A 20,963-nucleotide genomic window follows, 5' to 3' on the forward strand; every position below is an offset into this window, starting at 1 on the left:
ATTAAAATTTAAATGCTTGTAACAAACAATGTGACTATGCATTTCTTTTATTTTTCAACTGCTATTGTAAAAATATATTATAAGCCTTGTATTAAATTCTCAAATCTTAGAATTAAAAAGAAAAACTTTTATGAATTTCTATCTAAGATAATTTGAACATTGCCGTAATTTTTATGTATTTAGTCAAAATTTGAACTGTAAATTCTTATAAAAAAAATTTGTGACTATATATTTATTTTAATTTTCAACTGACTGACTCGTTAACCTACCCATGATGGCGATTTTGTGTGTATCCGGTGCCAATTTACATTTTGTCATCGTCAGTGCGCAGCCGCCGATCGTCGTAGCTGTATTTTGTAAGTGGTTAACGGTTGTAGGCGGCCAAGTGTATGACATAACAAAAATAAACCCCCACCCCTTAGGTTAAAAAAAAAACGAAAACGGGAGTAACGGCGCGGCGTGTCCGTTGCGCAATAATGTACCAACAACCCGAGCGTATAAGGGGCCGGCGAGCGAAAAATCGTAATTTCAACTTTTTTCCCGCCGGTCCGATCGGTTTCAGACTTTTACAGCCGATGTATAATTGAAAAAAGCGGATAAGTGGATGTCACTCTGCTGTACTTTAGGTGGTGGGATGGACCTCTGACTAGGGTAGGTTAGATTTGAATGCAATGATAGGTATCATATGTATACGAAAAACGATTCTGAACGGAGATGATTTGTCAGTCTAGGATATATTATATTTAAATATTGTCATATATTCTATTTTGAAACAAATATTTTATTTTTCAATTAAGACTCATTTTGCATAAGGCATGGTTAATCAATTAATGTAGTTATTATGTAGTTATCATAATTCATATTACCTTATATATACGAATACCTGGTTTGAAGATAAATCGTTATCATTACGCGATTTCATAAAAACTTAAAACTTGAACGCTCAAAACATTTTTCCTATAATGACGCTTCAAATTTTTTCTATAGCTATTTGAAGCAAAACTTGTGGAAAACTTGGTGTTAAATTTTATATTCTTAGATATAAATAAAAACAATATTATGAATTTTGAACTACAAAATAATTTGCAAATATTCATGGTTTTGACGAATTTTTGTCAATATTTGAAATTCAAATGCAAATAAAAATTTAATTTGAATTTCCGGTGGATATTTTTTTTGTGATAAAGATTGAAAAATTTGTAAGAAATCTTGTATTAAATTTTCAAATTTTAGGTTTAAAAAGAAAATTTTTTATGAATTTCTAGCTTAGACTCGTTAACCTACCCATGATGGCGATTTTGTGTGTATCCGGTGCCAATTTACATTTTGTCATCGTCAGTGCGCAGCCGCCGATCGTCGTAGCTGTCTTTTGTAAGTGGCTAACGGTTGTAGGCGGCCAAGTGTATTACATAACAAAAATTAACCCCCACCCCTTAGGTTAAAAAAAAAAATCGAAAACGGGCATAACGGCCCGGCAAATTGGCGGTGAAATAATATACCAACACCCCGGGCGTAACGGGCTGGTGAGAAAAAAAAACGAAAATGGGCGTAACGGCGCAGCGTGTCCGTGGCGCAATAATGTACCAAAAACCCGAGCGTATGTGGATATTTTTTTTGTGATAAAGATTGAAAAATTTGTAAGGAATCTTGTATTAAATTTTCATATCTTAGGTTTAAAAAGAAAATTTTTTATGAATTTCTAGCTTATAATAATTTGCGAATTTACGTGATTTTTACGTATGTTGTCAAAATTAAAATTTAAATGCTTATAAAAAAAATGTGTGACTATATATTTCTTTTATTTTTCAAATGCTATTGTAAAACTATTTTAGGAGCCTTGTATTAAATTTTCAAATCTTAGGTATAAAAGGAAAATTTTTTTGAAAACTCTTGGAAATCGTTTACTTTTGACCTCTATAATGCACCAAGGATCTTCACTTTTACATCGGAAACCACCCCCAAAGTTTGAAATCGAAGCATTATTTCGACTAGTTATGCTGTACACAGACACAAAAAAAAAAACACACATCATTGTAAAATCAATACATTCATCACTTCGTCCAGAATCTAAAATAGATGTAATCTTTTAATAAGCTATATAGCTTAGTACAATATAATATAGAAAAAATAAAAATATTTATACATCAATTTCTACATCAAAGACCTGTTTTTTCTTTCTTCAACATAATTTACTTCTTTGATCAATTGGTTTTTAAGGAAATGCAAAAATGATAATTAAAAAAAAAAAAAATAGTGTGGATGTACACAAAAGTCGCAAATACTATGAATGTACAAATTATACTATATCAATCTAATTTCAGTATGTACGTAATTTTTAACTTATTTCTCACATATAAACCCTCTTATTATTATTAATATTATTTAAATTACGTTGATCATATAAATATCAAACTATAATGTCTATAATAAATAATTCCATACAATATTCTTATTATAACTTACACTTAATAAGATCACATTTTTCATAAAATCAAATGCATAAAACTTATGTAGATATAGTTATGGGGATCAATTTTATGTCTAATGACTTTCGACCCATCTATCACGGTTTTCCTGTAAAACAGTTACCCTCTACCTGTAATTATACACCATAATAAGTTTTTCAATTTTTCAAAACTCGTTATTTCAAATTTTGATTTTATAAAAATCGTTCGACCTATAAATAACGAGGTATACAAATCTTAAATAACGCCCCAACCTGTAGTCGTACGGACTCTAAACCGGTAACAATCAAACCGCGCCAACTTCCCTAGAAAACTAAAATTATAAAAACTGATATTCAGCAAACACGGTAAAGCCTTATAATAACAGTTAGGATCGAAAAAAATATACGGGCATCATGCAGCAAACGAAATTTCATATGATGGTCGATAAACATTGAAAAGTCTTTAATAACTGGTAAATGAAAAAACAAAATACACACAACTTATGTAGATAGTTGTGGGGATTAATTTTATGTCTTACGACTTTCGTCCTATTTCTTACGATTTTTTCGGAAAACAGTTCGTAAACGGGAATTTTCTTTTTTTCAAACTGTTTAATTTTCATTTGCGTTTTATCGGTCACCTGGTGGTTCAACCACAATTTGTCACAGAGGTCTTAATGCTTTACATGTAATTCTACCCCAGAATAAGTTTTTCATTTTTCCAAAACTCGTAATTTCAAATTTTTGATTTTTTAAAATCGTTTCACCTTAGTAACAAGTTTTACAAATCCTTAATTATGCTCCAACCTGTAGTCGTACGGACTCCAAACCGGTAACAATCAAACCGCGCTGATTTCCCCAGAAAATCAAAATTATAAAAACTGATATTCAGCAAATACGGTAAAGCCTTATTATAACAGTTAGAATCGAAAAAATATACGGGCATCATGCAGCAAACGAAATTTCATATGATGGTCGATAAACATTGAAAAATCCTTAATAACTGGTAAATGAAAAAAACAAAATACACACAACTTATGTAGATAGTTGTGGGGATAAATTTTATGTCTTACGACTTTCGTCCTATCTCTCACTATTTTCCCGGAAAACAGTTCGTAAACGGGAATTTTCTTTTCGGGATATTTCATTATATTGTCGGCGTTTTCATTTTTTTACTCTCCGACGTCGTAGTAAGACCCACCCGGGCAGACTTAAGCGACTAGGAGAGACTATATGAACGCATCGATGACTTAAATATGGATGATTGTTTTTTGCGGTGATACAACGGACAAGCCGGCAGTTACAGACGCTTTGATCGTCGCCGAAGTCAACCCCGAAGACGGCGTTTGAAAAAAACCGATACCCGCATTCAATCCCACGAATTCGCAGATTTGTCCGTGGTCGACCGTGGCGTCGGCGGCGGTGGTGGCCGATAAGAAATTTGCCGCATGATACCGACTCGCCTGGCCGTTACGCCTGTTTTCGGCTTTTTTTTTTCTCGCCGGCCCGTTACACCCGGGGTATTTGAATATTATTGCGCCCCCGACTCGCCGAGCCGTTATGACCGTTTTCGATTTTTTTTTTAACCTAAGGGGTGGGGGTTAATTTTTGTTATGTCATACACTTGGCCGCCTACAACCATTAGCCACTTACAAAAGACAGCTACGACGATCGGCGGCTGCGCACTGACGATGACAAAATGTAAATTGGCACCGGATACACACAAAATCACCACCATGGATAGGTTAACGAGTCGCCGTTCCCGTTGCCGTCTACCGTTGTTGGGCCCGCTGAAATCCCGGGCAGACCGATACAAACGGTCTAAAATCTAGGGAATTGAGGGATCGGAGCGGTACCGACCAAAAGCGAAAGGTTATGTTAGGTTTGGTTTGGTTAAAAAGTAAACATTTTCCAAGAGTTATCAAAAAAATCGAGAAAAAAAAAAATGACAGAAACACGGGAATTTTTAAGCAAAATCAGTTTTCGACCAAATCGATTTTTTTATATGGTTGTAATTCAAAAACTAATCACTGTAAATACTTGAAATTTTACTAATTCTAATAATAAATTTTTTACTAAGCGTTTATAGTTCAAAATTTTACGAAATCTGTCGAAAACGCGAAAATTTGCAAGTAATTTTGAAGTTGAAAAATGATAAAATTTTTTGCGTTTATAACTTAGGATTAAGAATACAACACAATGTTTTCATTAAGTTTTCCTTCAAGTAGCTATAGAGAAAACTTGAAGCATCATTATAGGAAAAATTTTAAGTGCGTTTGAATTTTAAATTCTTACGAAATAGTGTTACGAATATGATTTATCCAGAAACGATTTTAAATATTTATTATTATTCAAAAAGTATAAGTCGTAGATACGTGAACATTTTATCAGTTATTAAGATTGGCATTTTCTTAACATGATTTAATTTTTAAAATAATTTGACTTTTTTGAGATATTTATAGGTGATTGATTTAGCGTAAAACACTCATTATCTCAAAAAGTATGCACTTTTTTCAAATTTTTTTTTTTCAAAATTTTAGATTTACGCTGTTCTAGAATTATATAACTATTTAATATTTTTCATCCTTATATTTATTAGGTAAACCACCATCAACTTTTGATTTTCAAATGGCAACCCATACTGAAAATTTCATAATTTAGTAAGGCTTTTTTTCTTATGAATTATCACGTTTAAATTTTCATTTTTCGTTTATCCGTTGACGAGATACAACTTCTCAAAGTTGGGGTGTTTTGGAAGGTGTTTGTGTGTAAATGTGTTATATCTACCGCGAAAATTAGAATTTGTATGCCCTAGGGTAAAAAATATTACATTTTTCAGATCAATTCAATAAGTACCTAATGTAAACGTAAGTTGGGCCCATAAATGTATTTTTTAATGCCAATTTAGTAGGGTTCGCATATGTAGATCACCCCATTGAAGGTGTTTGCGGCACTGGTCATAATAATACTTATCAGTTAGAAAGACCAGAAGCTATAAGTAATAAATTCGATATTGTTCAACCAGAAGGTATATCGGTGATAAATGATAATCTTAGTACCTACTCACTACAATGACGTATTTTCATATCATACATAATGTATTATCAGACCATTAATAACAGCCGTATTACGTATTTTCACATCAGCTGTTATTTGTATTATTCTGTGCACGATTACAGATATCATAGTTCATGGTTACATGATATGAAATTATACCCAATACTTGGTTATCGTGAAGCACATGGCAATACGTTGAGTATATTCTGATAAACGGTTATGTTATAAACTTTTAAGATTATAAGCACGATGTGATTATAAGATTGAATAATTATTGAATTGGCTCGAATCGAGTCGTTAATGTTAATAAAGTTTTACTTTTTAATATTTATCATTTTTAAGTGTTTAAATTTTAATAATGCACTTATTAGGTTATAATTAAGTTCAAGTTTAATATAAACATTATACAAAGTTCTTGAATATATCTTTTCTTATCTACCACATATTGTATTTTATTTAATAATTTAATTAAATAAGAAATTACCTAAATTGGTTAATCACATGAAAATTGGATACTTGACGAGTAGGTACATAATATAAATAATATTATGTACAATTTGTTGGTAAGTTTTACTAGTTAGTAGTTTCTACAATTAAATAAATAATACAATGCATATATCATTAAGTTAAAACATTTTGATGTCAGTTTAATCATTTATACATCTACAATTATTGTTGTTTAAATGTATTTCATACACATAATATATTATGATTTCAAATCGCAATTTGAATATACCATAATTAAATCTACTATCACATACAAGTTGGAATATTCTCCATGTTAAAATGATATTCATACTGCTATTTCTAATTACATTTAAAAATACCAATATTTTGGTAACAGTGAAAAAAATAAATATTGTCTCACGTATTGGATTTAAATATGACTACAAAATAAATTAAGTAAGTATAAATTTGTTTAACTGTAATATTATTTAATTATTATAATGACAAATAAATTGTTTAGGTGTAATCAAGTTAATAATTGCAAGAAGTGGAAAAAAATCTATTTGGACAACTAACTTCACATAACCAATGATATTTATTGAAAACTAAAAATTTTGCTAGTGTTAATTAACACTTTATGTTTTATAATTTGTATGTTATTTTATAATTAATTTAAGTGAGGTGACAACATCAATCATTACAACTTAAAAGATAAATGTATCTTGTGTTTAACACACATACCTACACATATAAATTGTGTAAAGCAAATAAAAAAAAAAATAATATTTATTAGGTATGAGATTAATTATTATTATACATACATATAATATGTATATACATGTATATAAATTACTACTAAGTAATGGCTCAATATAAATTCTTTCTGTCAATGATTGGTGTTGTCATTAAATAGTAATTTGTACTAAATTCGAGTTAAAATATTATTAACAGCATTTAAAAAATTTTACTTTTGTTTTAAGTCTGGGGTTATTGGAAAGTTGGTTTCAATTTTTTGAATACATGTTATATCTTTACTCATATTTTGCAAAACTGCAAAACGACAATTTTGATTTAACTGTATCATCATTTTGGAATAGATTTTTCATAGTCCTGGGCTTATAAATGAAAGTAAAATTTTTTAATGGTTCATAATATTAACAGTGACGCTGAAGTCCTAAAACTTAGTTAAGCGAAAAATATTTTAAAAGGCAACAATATCTAAATATCAGCCTTAATATTGTACTTGTAAGGGGGGGGGGGTATAATTTACTCTTACTACAAAACAAAATATTGATGTTTAATTTTATGTAATTTTGAATTATAACTACACATTTTATGTACTCTTCATACAAACCAAGACATCCAAAAGACGAGTTTTTCTCAATTATTAATACAGAAACTTATCTTTTTTGAGGCAGGATTAAGATCATTAATATGCACAAAATATAAATCATTATTTTTACACACTAACCAATCACCCATTTAAGTTAAAATAGCTAGTTGAATATTTATCATAGGGTTCAGCGTCACTGAAAATTGTTATAAAATGAGGGACAATTGGTCATGAATAAAATTAGTTAAGAGCCAATTTATTTATCATAGGTAATGTAAAATTTACCTGTTTAAAATCTTATTTAAATTTGTTAGTATAGTTTATTCAGAATTGTAAATTGAGTGTACAACGATTAAATAAATATGAACTAACTAGTATTTTTATAGTATTAGTATAAAAAGTTGATGGTTGATCATTAAGTTTATGAATGTTATTAGTGTTGTTATATATATTAAATATTATTAATTTCCTTTGTACAGCTTGACGCTTGTTCATAACATCTTGTAAATTATTATTTATTATTTCATATGCATACACTGCAACTTTATTATATTGTTAGGTACTCGTATGCACAACCATATTAGTGTTACTTAAAATCAATTTAAGTGTCGCCTAAGTACAGTTTATATAATGTCGCCTACGTCTTCACTTACGTGCAATATATGTAAAAATGTTTTTGGTTACCATCGGAATTTAGTAGCACACAGAAAGAAGTGCGGCAGTGGAATCTTTGTAGAAAATATCAATAAAATGCCCAGACAATAAATGTGGACAATTATTCAGCGGATATGCATTGCTACGAAAACATGCTGAAGAGTACCACAAAATCGTTTTAACAAAAGAACATGTTTTAAAGCTCTAAATGGTAGGTAAAATAGGTAGTAATAATATCTTATTTATCGAATAGATCTTTTAGAGTCATGATTATATCACCTTTTATTTTTATTATTCATTATGATGTTGGTCTTATATTTAAATATTGCAAGTATCTATTAATTGCAGAACATTTAAAAATGTATATACCACTAAGGGATATGAATGAACCAATTCTTTATTTAAAATCATTAGAAGATATATTAAACAATATATTGAATAAATCTTTTAAATAAAAGTTCTCTCTTTTATTATAATATTGATAATGGTTAATGGAGATTTTATATTATACCTAATACTTACTAATAATGTATACTGTATAGTGTGAAAACCATTATTTAATTAAGCTGCTGTTTAATTGTCTAGGTAGGTAGTGTAAATATAGTATCTAAGATACATTGACAGGTAATCATAATTCATAGGGCTCTGTGGAGTCTAATGATTATGCTAAATAGGTATAATGTATGTAATATGCGCTTTCTTATAATTAATGTTATTATTGGTATATTAAATAGAAATATATTAAATGACTGCAGTGTAATTTAAACTGAGAATAAAATATAATATAATAATTAATATTTATGGTCATTTGAATTATGGATGTGTAATATTTTTCGTTCAGCTCCTACTGCTGGAGTATTTTTAAAACTTTGTTTAATTTCAATTTTTTCACGTTCAGTGGTAATACTTTGAAGTTGAGATTTATAATTATTTTTTTTTGTTATAAGTCGAAGCTGTTTATCAATTTTTTTATTGGAAGGCTCTATGCTGAACGAAAAATATTACACATCCATAATTCAAATGACCATACATATTAATTATTATTTTATTATTATTATATTTTATTCTCAGTTTAAATTACACTGTAGTCTAGTATGGTAAAGTATTTGAGTAAATAGTATATTCCTTAATTATTATATGAATATATGGTAATAATCCTTACTTGTTTTTACTTACTTTGTTTTTAAATATTTATTTTTAAAAATGAGCGGGTAATGTATTATATGATAATATGATAATAATCCTTACTTTCTGATTGGTCGCTGAATTTTGCTCTTGATCCTCTCGCGGGATTACATGTGACAAGACGTGAAAGTCCAATAATCCAATTACTTATAATATGTATGTATAACAATAAATGTTATTGTCGGAAGTATACCTATACACTGATAATCATTTATCACCATATCTTCGGTATCGAATTTATTACTTGTAACTTCTGGTCTTTATAAGCGATAAGTATATCAATAATATCATGACCAGTCGTACTATTAGCGTGGGGGAGAACTTGTGCAACATAATGGGGTATTTTGGGGCACAACTTAGGCTTAACTATCGTACTTACTGAATTGATTTGAATAGTTAATTATTTTTTACGCTGGAGCACAAAAATCCTAATAACTGCAGTCTACAGTGCTGACTAGGTATAACGCATTTACACACAAACACCTCCCAAAACACCCCAACTTTGAGGAGTTGTATCTCGTCAACGGATAAACGAAAAATGAAAATTTAAACGTGATAATTCATAAGAAAAAAAGCCTTACTAAATTATGAAATTTTCAGTATGGGTTGCCATTTGAAAATCAAAAGTTGATGGTGGTTTACCTAATAAATATAAGGGTGAAAAATATTAAATAATTATATAATTCTAGAACAGCGTAAATCTAAAATTTTGAAAAAAAAAAAATTGAAAAAAGTGCATACTTTTTGAGATAATGAGTGTTTTACGCTTAATCAATCACCCTGTAGACAACTAAAATTTTCAATTTTTTTCTGAAAAATTTTTTTGAAGGGTTGATAAATTTTTTTTGGCTGTATCAAAATATTTGAAAATTGAATACAAAATTCATCATAAGTTATTCTTATCCTAATTAAAATATTATAAAAATATATAGGCACAATTTCTTTTTCATAAGCGTTTATAGTTTGTAATTTTACGAAATCTGTCGAAAACGCGAAAATTTGCAAGTAATTTTGAAGCTGAAAAATCATATAATTTTTTGTGTTTATAACTAAGGATTAAGAATACAACACTAAGTTTTACATAAGTTGAAAAAATCGGGTAAGTGGATGTTGCTCTGCTGTACATTAGGTGGTGGGGTGGACCTCTGACTAGGGTAGGTTAGATTTGAATGCAATGATAGGTATCATTTTAGCTATCATTTGTGACTATGTATTTTTATAATTTTTTAATTACTATAAAAATAACTTATGAGGAACTTTGTATTTAGCTTTCCAGTATTTTGATATAGTCAAAAAAAGATTTTGCGTAAAAATTCCCGTTTTTCTGTCATTTTTTTTTCTCGATCCTTTTGAAAACTCTTGGAAAATGTTTACTTTTTAACCAAACCTAACCTAACCTTTCGCTTTTGGTCGGTATCGCTCCGATCCCTCAATTCCCTAGATTTTAGACCGTTTGTATCGGTCTGCCCGGGATTTCAGCGGGCCCAACAACGGTAGACGGCAACGGGAACGGTGACTCGGGAATGAGGGAATGAGGGACTTTGTATCACTTCGTCCAGAATCTAAAAGAAAATTTTGTATAAATTTCTAGCTTAAAATAATTTGCGAATTTTCGTGATTTTTACGTATGTTGTCAAAATTAAAATTTAAATGCTTGTAACAAACAATGTGACTATGCATTTCTTTTATTTTTCAACTGCTATTGTAAAAATATATTATAAGCCTTGTATTAAATTCTCAAATCTTAGAATTAAAAAGAAAAACTTTTATGAATTTCTATCTAAGATAATTTGAACATTGCCGTAATTTTTATGTATTTAGTCAAAATTTGAACTGTAAATTCTTATAAAAAAAATTTGTGACTATATATTTATTTTAATTTTCAACTGACTGACTCGTTAACCTACCCATGATGGCGATTTTGTGTGTATCCGGTGCCAATTTACATTTTGTCATCGTCAGTTAGATAGGTATCAATGTATACGAAAAACGATTCTGAACGGAGATGATTTGTCAGTCTAGAATATATTATATTTAAATATTGTCATATATTCTATTTTGAAACGAATATTTTATTTTTCAATTAAGACTCATTTTGCATAAGGCATGGTTAATCAATTAATGTAGTTATTATGTAGTTATCATAATTCATATTACCTTATATATACGAATACCTGGTTTGAAGATAAATCGTTATCATTACGCGATTTCATAAAAACTTAAAACTTGAACGCTCAAAACATTTTTCCTATAATGACGCTTCAAATTTTTTCTATAGCTATTTGAAGCAAAACTTGTGGAAAACTTGGTGTTAAATTTTATATTCTTAGATATAAATAAAAACAATATTATGAATTTTGAACTACAAAATAATTTGCAAATATTCATGGTTTTGACGAATTTTTGTCAATATTTGAAATTCAAATGCTAATAAAAATTTAATTTGAATTTCCGGTGGATATTTTTTTTGTGATAAAGATTGAAAAATTTGTAAGAAATCTTGTATTAAATTTTCAAATTTTAGGTTTAAAAAGAAAATTTTTTATGAATTTCTAGCTTAGACTCGTTAACCTACCCATGATGGCGATTTTGTGTGTATCCGGTGCCAATTTACATTTTGTCATCGTCAGTGCGCAGCCGCCGATCGTCGTAGCTGTCTTTTGTAAGTGGCTAACGGTTGTAGGCAGCCAAGTGTATTACATAACAAAAATTAACCCCCACCCCTTAGGTTAAAAAAAAAACGAAAACGGGAGTAACGGCCCGGCGAGTTGGCGGTGAAATAATATACCAACACCCCGGGCGTAACGGGCTGGTGAGAAAAAAAAACGAAAATGGGCGTAACGGCGCAGCGTGTCCGTGGCGCAATAATGTACCAAAAACCCGAGCGTATGTGGATATTTTTTTTGTGATAAAGATTGAAAAATTTGTAAGGAATCTTGTATTAAATTTTCATATCTTAGGTTTAAAAAGAAAATTTTTTATGAATTTCTAGCTTATAATAATTTGCGAATTTACGTGATTTTTACGTATGTTGTCAAAATTAAAATTTAAATGCTTATAAAAAAAATGTGTGACTATATATTTCTTTTATTTTTCAAATGCTATTGTAAAACTATTTTAGGAGCCTTGTATTAAATTTTCAAATCTTAGGTATAAAAGGAAAATTTTTTTGAAAACTCTTGGAAATCGTTTACTTTTGACCTCTATAATGCACCAAGGATCTTCACTTTTACATCGGAAACCACCCCCAAAGTTTGAAATCGAAGCATTATTTCGACTAGTTATGCTGTACACAGACACAAAAAAAAAAAACACACATCATTGTAAAATCAATACATTCATCACTTCGTCCAGAATCTAATATAGATGTAATCTTTTAATAAGCTTTATAACTTAGTACAATATAACATAGAAAAAATAAAAATATTTATACATCAATTTCTACATCAAAGACCTGTTTTTTCTTACTTCAACATAATTTACTTCTTTGATCAATTGGTTTTTAAGGAAATGCAAAAATGAATCGAAAAACGCACAACAAACGAAAGTAAAATAAAAATTCGACGACGACAAAACGGCGATGCGTACACGACGACAAAACGGCGATGCGTACACGACGACAAAACGGCGTTGCGTACACGACGACGGCAAGAGCAAGATAGATCGCCAAGCGGAAAAGACAAAGGAATCCGACTAATAACAAGTTCAATCGAAAGTCTCATAAAGTGGCTAAATAGAATGATTCGCCGACTAGCATACATGAATCGAACGTCACAGAGGTGCGTACAGCCCTGCAATGAAAAGCGGTGGCGTGGTTCGACGACGGACATTGGAATTTTTTTTCCGCATTTTTTTCTCGCTATGATTTTAGTTTTACACCAACGATTGCGAATGAAATAATGGTCGTAGACACTTCGACAATAGACGTTTTTTGAATCCCGTACATATAATATATATAATATAATAATATATAATATATAATATGTATAATATATTAATATATATAATAATAATTTAATATAATAATAATATAATATAATAATAATATAATATATATAATAATATAATATATATAATAATATAATATATATAATAATACATATAATTCACATACATACAATAACCATCACATTTCGAGGATTTTAAGTTTGTTTTGGGTTGCACTGATTAGACGCAAAAATAAATCAAACATATTATTACACTCAATACGTTATTTTCTGGATAAAAAAAAAACACTCTAAAAATCATAAATCCCAAACCATAGGTCCGATGGACTCGAAATCGCTAACAATCATTCCGCCGAAATGTCCTATATGTATAACATCACAAATATTCATAGTCCAACCATTTGCCTAGTTTTACCGAAACAAATTTGATGGTGGAGGAAAAGAGGGGGGACCTAGGCACCCCGACTATGGTGGGACTATTTAGGGGGCTTAATAACAAATATTTTTGTGCAACAACGGTTAAGTTAGGTTAAAACCCGACCGAAATATACTTAACTCAAAAAAAGGGGGGGGGGGTAATTTTCGGTATGCTAACCACGTTGCCGCCCACAACACGGAGACGCTGATTCCACATCGATACGTCAATCCGCAGCTGCGCAATGGACATAACTATTATTGTCAAAAATCAAAACACCTACTTAATATCCCAACTCCCTTGAAAACGATAATAACGATTTTTTGAAAAACCGTAACTCATGAACCATTAAATTGCAAGAACCCAAACCGACACCATTCGATAGAGCGTCGACCACCCCATGATATGCGATACCAAAAACAGCTAACCTAACCAAAAAATTGTACCGGGGGGGGTGAAATCTATAAAATATACATAAAAACACAATTTTAACAGACTTTCTCTGACCCCCACTCCCAAACCAATTGACTTACGGGTTCGGGACTGGCACCGTTCGATCCACAGTGACCTCTTCTGTGGCTTTCGATCCATAAAACACTTAACCTCCCTGAAAACACGGCACTTAAAGGAGCAAAACCCCGAAAACTGCATATTCCAAACTATCCTATTTTTTTTCATTCGCCCCCCCATCGGTGCCGGTTTTTCCAGGAGGTTAGCCGATTTCGTGGTATCTATAGAAGCGGTACTAAATTCTCCATCCGCTGGAGCAATCTCCAAGCCTCTAAGTCCAAATGGGGCCGAGTTACAGGCCTACATATTTCAAAATCTTGCAAAAAGTCACCGAAAAAACGATTTTTTTTCACGAGTTGCCGACTTTAGACATCAATATCTCGGCGACCAATTGAGATAACACGATTCTGCCAACGTGAGGCGATGCGTCTGCCTGTCCTCTATAACATATCCAAAATTCAGACTTAACCTCCGTCCGCGTACCCCCTAACCTAACCTAACCTAACCTAACCTAACCTAACCTAACCTAACCTAACCTTTTTTTTTTTTTTTTTTTTTTTTTTTTTTTTTTTTTTTTTTTTTTTTTTTTTTTTTGAATAGAAATCGCAAACGGGGAAGGTACTGCGTGAGCATTGCTACTCCCCCGGTCGCATCATTTATTGTCCAACAGATTAAATAACAGTATACATATGCACATAGGTATTTATGGTACACAGTCGGGGGCCTCTAACCACCCGTGGTTTGGCCTTCGGCCCACAATGATAGGCTTAACTAGGTTAAGAACTTAACTACGTTTGATCGCTGCTGCCGCATTCTTCATCTATTTCGCCTTGGTCTCGTACTCTCCCTGAGTCTTTCCGCCGCTTCCTTCGACGACATCACTGCTCTGGCAAATACTTTGGCTGCCTGCCAGCACGTTGGGGATTGGAGCATGGATGGTACGAGGTTTTCCACAGTTAGAGTACTTCCGGTAACGCGCTCAAGGTTCTGACGGTCCTCGTTCCAGGCCGGGCACTCAATGAGCGTGTGCTCGACGCTATCTCGGCTATCGTTGCAGTGGTGGCATGTGTCAGTCTCCTCTTTACCGATCTTATTTAAGTAGGCCCCAAAACAGCCGTGTCCAGTCAGGAGTTGGGTGAGATGGAAGTCCAGGTCACCATGACTTCTGAGGCACCACGCTTCGACGTTCGGGATTAGCCGTTTCGTCCATTCGCCAGTGGTTGAGTTATTTATACGCGTTTCCCACTTCCTCATTGTAACTGTGCGGGGGGAGGGTGCACTAGGTATGCCAGACCTCTTTTCATTGAATTTGGCGCTGCGCTCCATAGCCAGTAGGTCAGCGGGAGGCATGCCGCCGAGAATATTTGTGGCTATCCCGGAAACTGTTCTGTAGCCGCAGATACTCCTTAGGAGTGCAGTACGCTGAACCCTGTTGATGGCTGCTGCATTTTTGGGGATCGTCTCCATCGTATCTGCCCACGAAGGGGCGCCATAGAGGAGAATTGACATCGTTACTGAAACCAGAAGTTTCCTTCGCGACTCCCTTGGGCCTCCTATATTAGGCATTAGCCGTCCTAGGGAGCTTGACATCTGCTCTGCCTTGGACGCCGCTTCAACACAGTGCTGCTTAAACAGGAGACTCCGTTCAATCGTCATTCCAAGGTACTTCATTGAGTCTTTTAACTGGATAGATCGTCCGACCAGTTGCAAACTTGGGACATCAAATTTATATTTATTTGTGAACAACACCGCTTCTGTTTTGTCGACTGCAAGAGTGAGACCTAGATCCTTGATCTCATTAGAGACTAGCGCAAGAGTATCATTGGCTAAGTACTCCAGTTCTGTGATGGTTTTCGCCGCACTGATGACCAGGGTGTCATCCGCAAAGCCGATGATCTTGGATCCCATAGGCAGCTGGAGCCGTAGGACCCGGTCGTATGCCATGTTCCATAGAAAAGGTCCGACAACGGAGCCTTGTGGGACGCCGCAGGACACTGGGATCTCCACTTTTTGACTGCCCGCTGTTGTCTCAGCTGACCTCCCGGAAAAGTAGTTTTGTAGTACTTTTTTCAGATATGTGGGTACCTCGAACCGATCTAGTGCCCCTATGATGTCTTTCCAACCGATAGAATTGAATGCGTTTTTTATATCCAGACTGATTGCCACGCAGAACTTTGACGAGGGGAAATTGATTTCGGTTAGGATTGTCTCCTTTAGTCTCAGCACTGCGTCGTCTGTTGATTTCTGTTTAGTAAAACCAAATTGATTTGGGGACAAGCCACCCTTTCCTGTTATATGTTCTTGCAGTCTTGACACCAGCAGGGACTCAAATATTTTCCCAGCCACACTCAAAAGGCATATTGGTCTATATGACGATGGCTCTTCGTCCGGTTTGTTGCCCTTTTTCAGAAGTATGACCCGGGCTCTCTTCCAGTCAGTAGGGAACACTCCTTCTTTGATGCATTGGTTGAATAATCCCAGCATCATGGATGGGCAAGCTTTGTTGACAACACTGATTATCTTCCCATTTATGTTGTCCATGCCTGGGGCAGTGTTTTTCCGTTTGGTTCTTTCCACTGCTTTGCTCACTTCTTCAAATGTGAAGAGGGGGATGGGCAGCTCACATACTTGGAGGGGCTGCATCACCATTGGTGGATGGAGGGGGAACAGAACCTCGGTAATTCTCCGTACAGACTCGCAATCCATCGTGCTAGTCGGTGGGGGACCCCGAAGCTTGCGAGCTACAAGCTTGTAGGGTTTGCCCCATGGGTCAGCGTCGATTGTCTCCAGAAGCTCCCTCCAGCATCTTGCCTTGCTGTCGGCAATGGCGATTTTTAGGCCCTTTCTGGCTTCCTTATAGCTGGAGTCCGCGACTGCCACAGCTTCTTCTTCTGACGCACTGTCCTGGCCGCGATTGCGCCTGAGGTGAAGTTTGGCGACGCACCTTGTTTTGGCCCTTTTTGCTGCGACACATGCTCTGCGCTTCACTCCAATTCCGGCATTCCACCAGTGGGCCGGTGGTTTGCCAGGTGGGCTGGGGGGTATACGACGGAGAGCAAAGTCGCAAGTCGTAGTGATGGCCTCGTGGACTGCGCGAGCCCGCTGGTGGGAGTCGGCTGACGCTGCGAACAAGGCACGATCCCCTGTCCATTCCGCCAGAATGAGACCGATCTCAAAGTCCTGGCAGCTGATTTCCCCGTTTGTTTTCCAACCCCTGGACTCGTGCGGGCTTGGGGGAGTTCTGATTCGGCCGGTCTCCAAAGCGAACGATATATATTGGTGGTCTGACATTGTTTCGACCTCGCCGCACACTCGCCATCCAGAAATGTGGCTTACGATTGATTCTGAAGCCACGGTGAGGTCGACGATGGAGCCTTTTCCTATTCCCACGAATGTTGGTATTGATCCTTCGTTTAGTACATGGAGGCCAAGAGAGCTGAATAGCGAGCTAAGGTCGTCTCCTCGGGTGTTGCGGCACCAGTCACCCCATAACGCTGAACGTGCGTTAAAGTCTCCTGCGATAAGAACAGGGACCCCTAATTCGACGCCTCTGACCTTATCTTCCAGTCTTCGTAGGAGATCTTCAAACTCGGCCCTCGTCCTGTTGGGAGACGCATAGCAACAGAATGTCTGTACTCCGTTTAGGCGGACAGACACGAATTCTGGATCCCTATGAATTTTGGCTGCTGTAACATCCTTGCCGGTGATCCAAACAGTTACTCTCTGTGTTCCAGTGCTGGAGAACCACGAGTTGGAATCGGCAGGAACGCGGTAGGGATCGCTTATTAGCGCAACATCTATCTTCTGCTCGGCAACGTGTTGCCGTAGCATGTCCTGAGCCACCTTGCAGTGGTTCAGGTTCACCTGAATGAACTTGATCATCGCCTTTCTTCCTCGCCCCAGGCTTCCGCCTCATCACCTGATTCCTCAGACCCCTGGTTGGATATGGCAGGCTGAGGCTGCCGCTGTTGGAGTGCCTGAGCGGGTTGCTCCTGCTGCTGCTTGGGATGTACGCAATCCCTAACAAGGTGGTATTCTCGTCGGCACCTGAGGCAGCGTCGGGCCCTAGGCTCATTCCTGCATTCGGCCGCTAGATGGCCTTTCTGCTGGCAGCGGAAACAAGTTGGATGGCTCTTTTCGAGCAGCTTGATCCTGCACTTCGTCCATCCTATGACGACCGTCCTGCACTCTGCCAGGGAAATTGCGTCTTCTAGAGGCAGGCTAAAGCTAGCCACACGCTCAGCTCGACCGCCGGCATTCCTCCATACCCTTACATCCGTGGCTTGGACGCCAAGTATCCCCGCACGCGCAAGGACATCGGCGACTTCCTCAGCCTCCACCCAATCTGGGATGCCCAGCAGCAAGACGGGAGTCCGAATCACTGGAAGCCTCACCCTGACCGCATTGCCAGCCACGGTCCTGATCTTTTTAGCGAGAAGGTCCGCTTTTTCGGCCCCTTCTACCTCAAGGAGGATGCCGCCGGCTCTAGTGCGCCTCGTTGTGACCACTTTAACTCCAATTGAGTCCAAGTTAACGCTAGAGGCGATCATCTTCATCGCTGCAGCAAGTGATCCCCCCTCAGCAGGACGGTCAATTGTGACCGCCGCGGTCTTGGGAGTTCTTCTCCGTAGCAACGCAATTTTCTCGGCTGTTGTCTGGGGTGGCCTGTCAGAGGGGATGGGCTGTGTGGCCAACCTCTTTCTCTTCTTTTTGACAACCTCGTTCCATGGCTCCGTCTGCGGCTGAAGTCCCTGCTGTGGCTGCTTCGGCTCATGCTGCTGTTCTTGCGTTTCCACCTGGGGTTGCTGTTGTTCTTTTGGCTTCTGCTGTCTATTTTGTCGCTTTCGCTGCTCCTTTCGCGGACGCTCCTGCGGTGGATTCGGTCGTGGCACTACTGGTTCTATGACCGTCGCTTTTGGAGGATCTGCTGATGGGGGCTGGTCAGTAGTGTTTGTAGCTGCGTCTTTGGTCATCACCTCGACACGCTCTCGCACCTTAGTTAGAGAGGGAACCTTGTCGTCATTTGAAACCGTCCGAAGGGGCTGCGTAGCCATTGGGCTCGTTTGGGTCTCAATGGACCTCATCTGGACGTTGTTTTCCCTGAAAGAGGCCAGCCCACAGGATTTTGCATCTCTAACTTTCTTCAGTTGTGTCATCAGCATAGACGTTTTAGTGAGCGTCTCTTTTAGCTCCTTGTGAACATTCCTCGTGCTACTGGCGAAGTTTGTCATGCTGTTGACATAACTTTGTACCATATTCAAGAGCTCTTCCTCCCCAAGCATACTGAGGTTGATCGTCCTAGACTTTGGTTGCGGAACCTCAAGAGGAACGTCCCGCTTTTGCGTATCCCTCTTTTGGGATACAGCTGTCTCAGCACTAGTACTTGCTAGAGTGGCGGGGGCCTGGCTGGCCACCCCCGCACCCTCACGGTCGCTAGATGACGACCGTAGTGGGCCCGCTACGTTGGATCTGGGTTTTATGCCAGATCCACCCACTACTGCCGACCCCTGGGATTCCGAGGCCCCTGGGGTGGTAACAATATTTCTGTTGTTCACTTCCATATTGTGTTTTTTGAAGGGTTGTCTCCCTTGCGTTTTTGCCCTACCGCCAGGGGGATTTTATTTCGGTGTTACCTTCACCTATGTCCGTTTGCAACGCGCTTGCAGGTGGACCAGACCTGCCCAACCAGTTAAGGTCAGGCTCTGTGTTTTGGTCTAATTTAGACCGGGATCGCTTTGTAAGACTCAATTAAGAGCCCGCAAGCCTCCCCGCCACGTCAAGGCGGATCCCATGGGGAGGAACCTAACCTAACCTAACCTAACCTAACCTAACCTAACCTAACCTAACCTAACCTTTTTTTTTTTTTTTTTTTTTTCGTTTTTGAACCGACGGCGTCGCGGGGACAGCTTTCGCAATACTTCCGCGACGCCGTCATCGTTTATTGATAAATCAAATGTATACATACGTGAGGGGGGTAGACGGGACAGATCCCCGACTTACCCCCCTCTTTAACATGACATTAACAATTTTACTAGTTACAGGTAATGCGGTTGTGTTCAGTAGTTCGGTGTTTTCTGAAGCCGACCGGAGTCCGCCGCTCTGGATACTCGTGCTGTGTCTCGTTTTGGCGGGCCGACCGAAGTCCGCCGCCCTAGCAGTCTCGTGCTGTTTCTCCTTTTGGCGGGCCGACCGTAGTCCGCCGCCCTTGAAGTCTCGTACTCCGGTTGTCCAGCGATGCCGTGATCGTCGTCCCTCCCGTGGTGTCACAGGTGGGGGGGATGGAGGATCGGTGGTCGGTGACACCTCCGACGTGTCGCTGTTGCGGCTGCGGAGTGTGTCTGCGATCCGTCCTTCATCGTTGTTCCTCCCGTTCGTCATCCTCTTTGGCGGCCATGATCGCCTCGATCATGCCGGTGAGTTCGCGTCGGTTGGTCGTTGCCTGCTCTAGTATCCTGAGTCTTGCCGCCGGATCGTCTGGTAGATCGTCTGATCGGGGGCCGCAGAGGATTTCCTCGACGTCGGCGGGACGCGGGGGCCGTCGGAGCAGCCTGACCAAGGTGGAGCGCTCGTCATCCCACCTCGGGCAGTCGAACAGAGTGTGCTCGGCGGTGTCGTCCGGGTGCATGCAGTAGGAGCAGTAGCTGTCCTCTGCCCTGTTGAATCTTAAGAGGTAGCTTCTGAAGCATCCGTGTGCGGTTAGTGCCTGCGTGAGGTGAAAGGTCAGGTCCATCGGGGGCTTGGTCAGCCAGCGGGCTACGTTGGGCAGTAGACGGTGGGTCCACCTGCGTCCGACGGCTCCGGGGGCGAGTGCGGCCCGATCCCATCTGGACTGCCAGGATGCGATTGAAATCTCCCTCTCGCGGGTCTTGACCGCCTGCTTCGTTCTGTGTTCGTCTGCGTCGCTCAGCCGATCGCTGACTCTTGCCCTCTCGTGTGCCAGGAGATCGGCCGGCAGCATGGAAGATAGGA

The 20,963-nt window shown here is 37.5% G+C and overlaps 1 protein-coding gene across 1 annotated transcript; it reads right to left on the minus strand.

The window, feature by feature from the left end:
• Positions 1-17,872: 17,872 nt before the first annotated feature.
• LOC149057890 (uncharacterized) lies at positions 17,873-19,555 on the minus strand. Its single transcript, XM_089220935.1, has one exon. It carries the CDS (start codon positions 19,553-19,555, stop codon positions 17,873-17,875), a length of 1,683 nt encoding a protein of 560 aa, XP_089077061.1.
• Between the last annotated feature and the right edge of the window lie 1,408 nt (positions 19,556-20,963).

The sequence above is a fragment of the Diuraphis noxia genome, unplaced genomic scaffold, assembly GCF_037042655.1.
Source record: "Diuraphis noxia isolate RWA-SAM2 unplaced genomic scaffold, SU_Dnox_SAM2 contig0002, whole genome shotgun sequence".
Lineage (NCBI taxonomy): Eukaryota > Metazoa > Arthropoda > Insecta > Hemiptera > Aphididae > Diuraphis > Diuraphis noxia.